Source organism: Python bivittatus, unplaced genomic scaffold (assembly GCF_059951505.1).
Source record: "Python bivittatus isolate LINGU-HERP-01145 unplaced genomic scaffold, Pbiv_v1 ctg000060_np1212, whole genome shotgun sequence".
Taxonomy (NCBI): Eukaryota; Metazoa; Chordata; class Lepidosauria; order Squamata; family Pythonidae; genus Python; species Python bivittatus.
The window spans coordinates 15,858,938-15,871,197 of NW_028277044.1; the positions used below are offsets into that span (position 1 = coordinate 15,858,938).

General features: G+C 37.3%; 1 protein-coding gene across 1 annotated transcript in view; it reads right to left on the reverse strand.

Moving 5' to 3' along the window:
• Nucleotides 1-471: 471 nt before the first annotated feature.
• The window catches only part of GAS6 (growth arrest specific 6), a 47,869-nt gene continuing 36,080 nt past the window's right edge, over nucleotides 472-12,260 (reverse strand). Inside the window, exons 11-15 of the mRNA XM_088136547.1 lie at nucleotides 9,710-9,874; nucleotides 7,744-7,912; nucleotides 6,324-6,496; nucleotides 5,230-5,458; nucleotides 472-1,123 (exon numbers count right to left, since the gene is read on the reverse strand). Of these exons, the coding sequence (XP_087992673.1) occupies nucleotides 972-1,123; nucleotides 5,230-5,458; nucleotides 6,324-6,496; nucleotides 7,744-7,912; nucleotides 9,710-9,874 (888 nt within the window). The 3' untranslated portion in view covers nucleotides 472-971. The remainder of the gene's footprint in view (nucleotides 1,124-5,229; nucleotides 5,459-6,323; nucleotides 6,497-7,743; nucleotides 7,913-9,709; nucleotides 9,875-12,260) is intronic.

Sequence of the window (12,260 nt, forward strand, 5' to 3'; positions counted from 1 at the left end):
TCGTGAGGAAGAAAGCTGAGGGAACTGGTTACCCAAAGATGACCAAGCAAGCAGGTGTAAGATCCACAGCACCCTTTGAATGAGCCAAGGGAAAAAGGTGGGGTGTTCCACCATATGCTTTTGCATCCCATCTGTTTGTACTGTAGGCAAGGTGAGAATAGCATTAGTATGAGGACCTTGGCTTGCAAGCCTTAATTTTTCCATTACAGATTATACTTCTGATTTAAGGGCAAAAAGGTACCAACAGAGGAAAATGGAAACCACTATTGAACATGTGGATTTAAATGTTCCTTGTTCCCTCCATAATTGCTATTTGCCCCATAGGATTTTTCTAAAAGCCAAAGCCAAAATTATGATGTTTAAATTAGATAGAAAAACACATTTGCTAAGCTTAAGCTTTGAATGGGGAAAAAAAAAAAGTTAAAATCTCACTGCCAATGTTCACCCAGGACAAATGCTGTCCTTGCTTCATATAATTCAACAAAAAGTTTTCTGTTTTATTTTTTTCATATTTTGTAAGTCAGGAAGCAGCATTAAAAAAATACAGAATTATTTTTAAACTTCCAGTCCACACAGAATAATTACCAGCGGCCATGAACTGTCTCTCAATTACTGACTTTAGACAACAATTTGCAGCTTCTGGTTATTAATATTAGTCTTCTCAACTATTTACAAATATATTACATATTTTAAATCTTCCCAAGCAAAGAATATTTCAATAATTAACTCAGTAGATCCTACATAACTTCAGTGTTCAAAAGAACTATACACACAGTGCTGGAAGTCTGAATAATTTATAACTCATATATATATATATATATATATATCTGCATATGAGTTATAAATATAACTCATATGTGTGTGTGTGTGTGTGTGTGTGTGTATATATATATATATATATATATATATATATAGGGCTAGCACTGAAATGCACATATGTTGAATACAAAAATTCTGTGTTGCAGCGGCATCTATTGACCAATTTCTACTGGAGGACAAGAATGAGAGGTGATGTCACTGGTCTTTTGGAGAGCCTCATCTAAATCCAGGGCTTGATTGTTAACTTTCACCGTCATGCAGCCATGGTAGAAAGCAGTGACTGGAGTTGAAGTGACAGGAACATCTGTTTTTTTTAAAAAAAAGAAACAAAAAACAAAGGAAGGAAGACATCTTCAATAAACACGACTACCAAGCTCCTGATTCTTCTTCATTTCAAAATATACAGAATTGTTCTTTCTGATGTTGTAAGTGGTTCATGCATCTTAGCATTACTGATGGCTATATGAACAGTTGGGCCCCACTGTGAAAAGAAACATTTGCAGAAAGCACTTTTGCATACCAAGAGCCAGAACTTACATCCTGAGATTGATTGCTTTCTTGCACTTCTCCTTTCAAAACCTTCACTTTCATCTTTAAAATAAATTTTCGCCACCCAGATGATGGATGCAGCATCACAATCCAAGCCCCACCTCTTTGCACATGCACTCATGTAGAAAAGGGGGAGGGAGCTGGACCGTAATGTCATGTTGTTCATCTTGCCAGCTTTGACCCTCCTGGCACATGACATTGCTCTTTGACAAAAGTTTAACACATGACACACATAAAAAACAGGCCAAGCTCTGATTCCCCCCATTGTTGATGCCATCATGATTCTTTTCACCACACCCCACAAACACCTCTGTATTGTATGGTCCATCTGGGATGTGTGCTTATCCCTACTGCCATGCGAAAGTCAGAAGCACCGCAAGATCAGAGTTTTTTGTTAAAATGATGGAAGCACCACTGTGCTGTTGCACAAGCATTGGTGATTTGCTTCCCTTGACCCCACTGCTGATTTAGCTTTAGCTATATTAAACCCTTCATATAAGTGTTTTCCATCTTATGTCTAATACTGCACAGGGATATCAAGCGTAGATAGGAAACATCAGCTTCTCCTATGATGATATCATAGAATATAGGAAACTATATTCTTTGATGGAAAAAAAAACAAGCTGCAGTATAAGATTAAGGAGATCTGATTGTGATAAATCTTGAGTTGTACTGGAAATGGTAAAAATCATGTTTAGCAATATGCATGTAAATACTAGAGCAGGAAAGAGTGGATTTTAGTATAAGCCAATACATGATGAAATCCGTTTATATAAACATTATTGCTAATACTGATTTATAATCCACTTGCAATTTAATCTAGAACAAATAATTCTCTTATTCACTTACATGCACACACCGTGATGCTAGTTTCTGAACCAACTCCTGGACTGTATTTTCAACTAACACCTGATCTGCACGAATTAGTAGAAAACTTTGTTGGGATTTAAAGATCCACTCACTCTTGCAGTTCATTTTTCAAGCATGTTATGGAACTCAATGAAACCCTTTTGCATTAATAGCTAATGTGAAGTCACATGAAGCATGAATGGTTTTGTTGAGGAACAAATCGTGAATTCATGGATTTAAGGAAACCGCTTTGCACTCTTTTAGAACAAAGCAATCAATAGCACACACACATACATACAAAAGGAGGCATTTCTCCATTTAAAACAAATTTAAATTGTATTTGTTTACTTAGGTAGGATTACTCTGATTTACCAATGTGATTGTATTTTTACCTTGTCGCTATCCTCTAGTCAACTATTTTTTTAAGGACAAGTTTCAGGGTTCACTGATGAAAAGGCATTCCTGATCAAAAATAATTAAACTAAAGGTAAAAATGAAGCACAAATGAGGATGGGATGAAGTATATCTTAATGTGTTATACTAAATCAGTGTCTCCCAACCTGGGCAATTTTAAGATGTGTGGACTGGCTGCCTGGGGAATTCTAGGAGTTGAAGTCCACACATCCTCAAGTTGCCCAGGTTGGGAAACTGTGCTAAATGGAGTAGTAAACTAATACAACGTATGATGTTGCTCACTTCCAATATCAAATACTATCTATTATTCAAACTCTGCCATGGTACCTCCAAGAAGGCAATGACTGATATCCCCTCCAAAATATAATGGTATGATCTAACCCCTTCATATATTAAAAACTTTCCATTTTATTTGCACATTTCTAGTTCCCACTCTTCAAACCAGAAGTGATTAAGATTCTGACAATAGTTATAAGCAGCATATAAAGCCAAAACCAGTAATAGTCACTATAGCTGATGAAGATGAGCAAATAAAAGCAATTTCACCAGCTGCTGAAAGGACAGAAGATTGCTGTACGAGTCTACCTCAGGAGGGCACTCTAAAACCAGGGAGTCAGCACCAAAAAAAACCTTCCTTCTGTTGCTGCCCTCACTTGTCCTGGTCTGTAGACGAATCTCTAAAGAGGATCTCATAATTGGAGGAGACTGATATGAAAGTGAAAGTTCACAGAGGGCTTCAAAGGTGAAGACTTCACTTCAAATTGTGGCTGAACTGTACTTTCATCTGAAACACAATTATCTGTAGCATGATCCCCACCCTCTCTTCTCTCCCTGAAACATATGGATTGTGGTTTCTTTTATAGGCTTTGGGTGATAGCCAGAAAGAATCAGGAAGAACTTTGCACTTATCAGGAAGGTATTATTAGCTGGGAAAAACAGCTGAATGTTTGGATGGGGTGAGGCAGAAAACACAAGGAAAGGCAGATATCAGTTGACATTTGCATTCCACATCTGCAGGATTTCTCTAGAAACCAAGGCTTTAGACTTTTGCATCTGTAAAAACTCATCCAGATGTAAGTGCTCAGAAAATAAAAATGGGGAGCAAATAAGTTGCCACATTATCTGAGTAAGTCTCATATATCCAAGTATCCATTATTAATTAACAAGAATGACATAAGCAAAATATTTAAGAACCAAGGCCTTGGGCTTTTGCACTAACTGTAACTACTCCCTCTCTGCCCACTTATACTTCTGGCTTATTCATACAAAAAACACTTATCTTTCCAACAGCTGGTTCATACAGATACACAGACACATGTCCCTTTAGTATCCATTTGAGAATACAGAGATATATTTAAGTTGGTCACAGGGCCATACGGACAGATCCTTAGTATAGGCTTTGATTAATACTAACAACTGCATGTTGTTAGAGAATGCATATTCCTACGTTCACTGGGCATATACTTCACATATACTAGAAAGCAGAACCGGGCCTTCAGGAAGCATGAGCAGAATGCACTTCTACATAACTGTAAGAAAGAGAGAGAGGGGTTCTGCAATTTGATATGATTTGACAAGCTGACTTTTCTGTCTCTTAATCTATTGTTATACATGAGCAATCCTGAAGCAAAACTGATACTGGTTTTGCAACAATACCCACAACTAGAATAAAAAATTAAAAAATTAAAGATCAGATTATTTCCTGGACAAGTAATTAGTATGGCACTAGCATTATTATGAGCCCATATTACAGCTCTTTCATCGTGACTATAATCACTTGGGCAGTGCAATGCTCCAGTGCACATGGGGGAGCCAACAGAGCACCTGCCTGCAACTCTTTAAAGCAGCTGTGTCCTTCCTTAGGTTCTTGCTGCAGCTGGCACCAAAGGGTTACACAGCCCTAATAATCACCAAATGTAATCAAGGTGAAGATGTGCCTTAATCCAAATGATTACAGGAATCAAAAACACATCTGAATTTTGAAAATGCTCTGTGAACTATCCCAGAATTCTGATCCACTATATAAGCCATCCCAAACATTTACAGATCTACTGATAAATTTGGTAATGGTGGAAGCTACTAATCATTTGACGAGAGCCGTATGAAAACCCTTTATGCATGAGGAGTGGTATTTTTTATTATCTCTGCACATCCGGCAATTGTAACAATAGGCTTCTGGACTACTTCCTGTAAATAACTTGCAATGCGCTGCCTGGGTATTATAAAAAAATCACAGTTTTGCTAATGGAAATATGCTTAATTGCATGAACAGCAGAACAAGTCTATACCTTTGCATCCCAAATGTTCTGACATGGTTGAATTCATGCATTAGAATCCTACAGAAGGGAAATCTATTTATTATCAGTTCTAATATATTGGACAAACTTTCTAGGGAAAATTATTTGCTCTTCCATGTACAACATGCATATCATATGTTATGTTACATTCACTTTCAATATTTCTTTGGGGCTCTTTATTTATTAAATACTGGGCCTGAGACAGCATGTGGCATAGATGTAGATTAAAAACAGACAAGTTGACCCCAGTTCTATCAATTAGCAGATCATCTGCATTCTGGATGTAGCATTTAATACTCACCTGGCAGTCCTCCCACATAGGTCTTTACAGATGACTGTAGGTAAAAATCTAAAACAGACAGGGTATTTTCCAGCTGTGCCTGGCTTAGTTCGTTCTGTCCCACAGTCCCATCTACTGTCAAAGCTATCCGACTATTGCTGATGGAGATGTCCACCAAGTGCTCTTGTTTGTCACAAATGCTTACTGCCAGCCTGCAAACCACAGTGTTCTTCACTGCCAAGACAATAAACTGTATAGCAAGGAAATAAAATAGAAAGTATGTCTGTCAGTAAAACACTGACCTGCTCTATTATTTCAGAAACATATTAAATACTGAGGATGTTACTATGACATAGAAATTGTAGTGGACAAACACTCTAAAATATTCTACTATATCCACTCCCCAAAAATCTTTGAGGATTGTTTTATAGTCAATCACAACACAATGCATTCATAAATATGAATTAGTATTTATGCAACTCTGTTTAATAATTTAAAAATTGTTCCTTGTGGCATTATGCACACAAACATGCCCACAACTGCCTTACTGGGTCAGACCATCTAGTTTAGAATGTATCAGTTCAAAAGGAGAAGCTCAAAAGCATGAATGAAGATATCAGCATATCTTGATTCTTTTACAAATGTGTTATATGGAAGGAAAAAGTCCATGAAGTTTAGCTATGTTGATCAAGCACCCACCCCACAGGTCCACTTCCTAAACTCTCATAGGATAAAGTAGTCAGAAGCCAATCTGGGAATACTGAGAATTTTATGAGCCAACCAGCCCTCTCTCCACCAGTTCAAAGAACATTATCCAAGCAGCATCCTGCCCCAAACCACTGCTAAAATCAGTCCCTCTGCTCCCTTTCGTATTTTTGCTAGTCTCAATTCTAATGGTATATAGGCACATGTGGTACAATCTAGCAGAAGTCAAGAATCTACTGCCCTACTGCTTTAACTGGAAGTATTAAAACGGGTCAAAATCTCTATTTAAGAGATCAACTGGACTCTTAATTAAGCAATTTGGTTTCTATGCTCCATTTTGGTATATTTTGTACAGTCTTCGATACAAAGGCAAACAGGCATAGTCTTTCAATATATATTTGTGTGTTTACCTGTTGTTTAAGTTTCTTTGTGGAATGATAGTCAATCAGGGCCACTGACAAAGGGATTATTGGTTCATTACTAACAAGTGCAAAGAGCACCCCTGTATCTGTGGCTGGACGAATTAAAATAGTTACTTTTACTTCCCACTGCTTCCTGGTTTCGTTGATATCAAATGGATAAGCTACAGAAAGAGAAACAGAGGGCTAAGTGCACATACTCCACCACTTTTAACATTTCAAATAATCAAGCAGTATAAGATTTCCTCCGCCAAGGTAAGAACAGATGGCTGTATATACATAATACAATTTCTTCTTTACTCAACCAGAAAAAAATATATTGCCCTTTAACAGCTCTGTTGCTGATTTCATAAAAACTTTTGACTGTTTAAGGTCAAGATCATACTTTTTAATCACCAAGAAATGGGAGAGCAAGAACCTGGTCAATCTGCTGGGTTCTTGTAATCGTCCAACATCTTGAGTTGCAGGAATTAAGGCTGTGAGTCTAATCATAAGAAAGAGGAAGAAATGGAGCTGTGTCTGCACCTCCTACAGCCCTCAGTTCTATCTTACCTCAGTGCATTATTACATGTCTGACAGTACAGAAAGCTTGCCGGCTTTTTGTACTTCTATATCTTATTTTAATCTTATGTATTTATGTTTTTTAATCTTATGTATTTATTCCTTTACCATTTCTCACAGCAAAGCATCTTGAAGCCGTTTAAAAACCCAGTAAAACTAAGGCAGAGAAAGAAAACAGATTCAAACCAGTCCATTAAAAGATAAATGTTAGAAAGACTAAATGACTGGGAAAGGCCACCTTAAAACTTGGGGCCTGATGTAATACATGCTGCTAATTTAATTTTTAAAAAAAGTCTGTGCTCTTCCTTCAGCCTCTCTTTACTTTCTACTTGAACACAATATTGAAATTAGGAACAATGACATTGCTCAGAAAAGATTTGAATTGTACCTGGAATAGATATGTGTATTAATCACCCTCAAAAGACGACTGCTGTGTTCAGGACTGAACTCAGCATCTGTCATTGGGAAGGCAACCAACAATAAAGTCTGAATCCATTCAACATTGCCAGATGTCATGAGAAAAAAATGACAATTACATTTTAGACCCTAGTGAATTTTCTCTCCAAAGTAATGAACCATGACATGCACTGGCTGGCAGGTAGGTATGTATGTCACATTGGAACCAGCAAAAAGTAAACCACATTGCATATACTGTGTGAGGTTTTAACTAAAAGCTGTTAGATCGTGCATCATACATATATTCAACATCCTTTGTAAGAGTTCAGCTTTTTCAGAGTTATTTAAATTTTACAACAGCACTGTTATTTTTTCTTCTTCCTCCATGCCTAGAAGAGGCATTAATTTTCTTGTAAAATTTTATTGCGTATAATAATTAAAACCACGTACTTACCATAACTGAGATTAAACATAGCAAATCCATTGCCAGGGTAGAAAGAGCCTCTCCCTGCAATTGCGAAGCACTGCATCCTATCGTTCAATCGGACTGTCTCTTGGATAGTCACGTCCTCGCTGTTTAGCCAGTTCCAAGCCCTCATACATCCATCTAGTCGAGGGTTAATCTAACAAGATAAAGGGAATTACCTTTCTTTGAATTGCTGATGAATCTGGAATGGTGTTTATCCAAATATTTTAACTTAGAAAACAACACTTAATATTTCCAAATCTCTCTTCAATATATTGAATTATATTTATATGTTCAATAATATAAGATGAATAAATATTATAAAACAAGATAGATTTGGTCAACCATGATTTGACACCAATGCCTGGACATGCAGTAGTTTTATGTTACTTCAATGGCCTTTTGCAAAGATAGATCTTATAGACTTATGCAAGTTTATAGTTTATCTGCATTTGGAATGCCATGTTCAGTCCAACTCATCTAAAAAAGAGAAGAACAGCACTGGGGAAAAATGTTATAGTACTTTCCCCACAATGAGAAGATAAAACATGAGAGGCATTAACTTCGGGGTGGGGAGGGCATCTGTGAGATTTAATACATGTTATAACATCATGAATGTAGGATGTGGACAGGAACTGACTGGCTATCATAAGACAATGAAAACTGCTTCATATGGATGTTCAGCTCTGAGCAAAAGGGAATCAGTCCTCTGCGATGTCCACAGCTTCTCCTCTCCCATTTCCCTAAGTCAGAGAACAACAGCCATGGCTGATCACCAACCAAGTTGGGCAGGTGAGAAGAGACAGCAGCAGTTGCCTCCTCTTACAAAGGAATAAAGGCAGTGGAAGGAAGAGAAGGGCTGATGCTGCACATCTGTCATTCTCTCCTCTCATGGTCCCTCCTGGCACCTTGCTACCTGCTGCTTTCAACTTGTGCTCAAGAAGCTGCAGCGTCACAAAGCATGGAGAGAACAACCAGAGGAAAAGACCTATTTCTACAGGCTGTGAAAATGTGAACCCATCTGGGGGAAGAGGCTGGGTACAATAGTATGTGAGAAGAGTGATAGAAGGATTTATGAAGAGGAAGGTGTATAAAGTAACAAACAAGATTTTATTGGAGCATGATAGCATTTCTTAGGCTAAGAGTTACACCTTCCCCCCCAATGATGCCATTTTCGCTTCATATACTTTCTCCCTTTGAAGAACGTTATGTATTTTTTCTCTGCCATGAGCCTGTTCTTTTAAGCCTGTCCATCTTTTGTAAAATGAACATTGCTTTATCTTCTGTATTTTAGAATGGTTGGTCTTATTTGTAGTTTTATATTTATTTTATTGTTTTTGACTGGATGTGTAAAAACCCAGAGGAAGAAAGCACAGAAATAAAATGAATCATAAACAATTTTGAGTCGGAATTTTCTAATTAAAATATGGAATTGCAAAATAAAACATAAGATTCCATACAGTCAGCAAATTAGTTCACTGAACCTTTATAGAGTTTGCTGCACTAGAAGTTGCAAAACACAGTCAGCAGGGAAGTACAAAGAAAAAAAACCCAAAGAATGCAGAGGAGTAAATAGAACTGCTCATAAGGTATGTTGACCTACTATCTTCCCTAGAGCTCCCAGCTAAATATAGGAGTGAACAATACCAAAAAAACAAAAAAACCAACAACCCAGAATCACAAGAGCAGAAAAGCCAACTTCTATAGTTTTTGAGAGCAATTCTGCTCTCGGCACACCTTCTGAATATGTGTTCTGCTGCACAAATTTACTCTCATGGTCAAAAGTGATCTGACTTGAGTTTTTAAAATATATATATATATATTATTTTTCTTTTTCCTCATGGGCAAGTTATTTTTCCTTACTTTGAATTCAAGATGGATCTAACCCTTGTACCACCAATTGCCCAGCTCTACATTAAATTACAAAATGCATGCAATGAACAATGCTACTTACAGAATGGACAAGATTATGGGTCTTAAAAGGAACTCCTCCAACTGTTAGGTTTAGTTGATAAAGTCCTCTGTCATGAGTAAACAAATCCCCTGAGACAGCTATCTTCATAACTGCATCCTTATTGACTTTTATAACCAAGCTTCTTTCCAATTCTTCAACTGATATCTGACAGAAAACAATTACAAAGGGATCCAGAGAGAAATATGAAAAAGCACACTATCATCCATATGAGACAACATTATTCTATGAGCTAATTTCAAATCATCTGGTGGCCATGAATCAGTCTTGTCTTTAGAAATATATACACACCAATTGCCTTTTTTCCCCTCATTAAGACAACATTGTATCTTTAAAAGTGAAGCCAGTATTACTGGATAAGCCTGAATTAAGTGACATGTAATTGCTTTGATGAACCAAAGGGGCAAGCTGATTTATCTCAACAAAGCAGTTCCTGTGGATTTGAACCATTTCAAGTGAGTCTCCCCACATGCCTTTCTTTAGAACAGCATTTCTCAACCATGGAAATTTTAAGATGTGTGGACTTCAACTCCCAGAATTCCCCAGCCAGTGCACTGATTGGGGAATCCTGGGAGTTAAAGTCCACACATCTTAAAGTTGCCATGTTTGAGAAACACTGATGTAGGAACTTGCTGAAGTGCTCCCAGGATGGGTGGCTTTGAGACAAGCTCCCAGCACACTATGGAACTCTTCAGCCCTTGGAAAGTGGTCTACAGGAGACTTCAGGCTGGAGCTCTCCAGCCTAGACTTTCAGTGAAATGCATTAATTCCAGACATGTCTGGAATTAACTTTTATAAATGTTTTTATAAATGTTTATATAAAACTGTTTAAATAAAATATTTTATTAATATAGTATTTTGGCATTTTTTAAAACTGTCATTACTTCATATTGATGTATTTTGGGTTCAGAAAAGCATTATATCCACCCTACTGACAAGTTTATACATGCTAACTAAAACAAATATTTGCCACAATTTATATATGTATCCATTTGGCTAATTCACATGCTCATCAACACTTCACACTCCCTAGGATTTCCCAAGAAATCAAAATTTAAGAATTTCCTTTACACTCTGTATTAATTGTATATAAGTCCTCATTGCACGGAACCCAAGTTTATGTTCAGATTTTTTGAAATTCAACTTTGTATTTCATGGAATGGAGAAAATTGTTTGCTTTGGAATGAGTTAAGGAATTGAACCAGACATGCTTGGGTGTAACTGGAAATATTAGTAAAGCACAGATGTTGATGTGATTTATCTATTAACATTTAAAAATCTCATAATATTTTACACATATAAATATTAAGGAATATTTGCTAACATTAACATGACAAAGCATTTGATCTGCAAGCAGCTTTCTCTCATGTATATAGATCTGGTGGAACTTACTTCTGACTATAAATTCAAGTATTTATTTAGCAGATTTATCCCAAGCCATCTCTTCCCTCAAATAATTGTCTGAAAACTAGGAGAACGACTGATAAGAAGAAGCTGGTGTAAAGAAAGGAATAAGCAAAGGGTTGCAGACAGAATGGATGCCTTTGAAGATTATTAAAGATTAGTGGATACTCTGGAGAAACTGTTTACCTGGTGAAGTTAAAACTTTTTATAATGACTAAACAAGGTTTCTCCCCCCTTTTTTCCCCTCTTCAGGAGAGTAACCCATTTCCCTCATCCATGGGGGTGGGGTGGGGGGTGAAGAGACTGCGTGTCTTTCAATTTCTCTGTGTGAGCTATGCACAAGAGAGAATGGCTAATATACACAGATGGAAATAAAGGAATTTTGTAAATATGTACAGGTAGCCTTTGTTACCCACGGCTTTGCATATCTGTGGTTGAAAACTAGAGACCAGACTCTGGAATACCTGAAAAGGAATCACAAAGGAAGAGTACAGGGAGGCAGCCTAGAACAACAAGAAGGGCTTCTTTCAATAGATTAAAAATAAAAATAAAGTGATCGATGTATCGGCTACCCAGGAAAGAAGGCAATACTACTAGGTAAGAAAGAAAGGGCAAGCTCCTCAACTCCTGTTTTAGCTCAGTCTTCCCCAACCATTATGTATTCTACCAGGAAATTGTGAAGAAGGGTTGAATCTTGAGAATGACAGGAATATGGTTAAGGCATCCTTCTTTACTCTGCATGACTTTAAATCCTTGGACGAGATGAATTTTGCACCTCTGGGCACTAAAGGAGCTAGCTGATGGTCTGGTATACCTACACAATCTTAGAGAAATCCTGGAGAACTGCTTAAGCACCAGCTGATGGGAGGAAAGCAAATGCTGTCCTTAGCTCCTAGAAGGAGAAAGCAGAAGATATAGCAAACTACAGACCACTCTCACCTTGCCATTTGAACTTGGGAAAATTCTAGAGCAGATCATAAAAAGACCATTCTACAAGCAGCTGGAAAACCACGTGGTAACTGGCAGACATCAACATGGATTTGTTGAGAACAAACCTTGCCAGATTATCTTATCTCATTTCTTTGGTTGGGTAACCTCCTTAAAAGAATCTGGGAAGGGTATAGATATG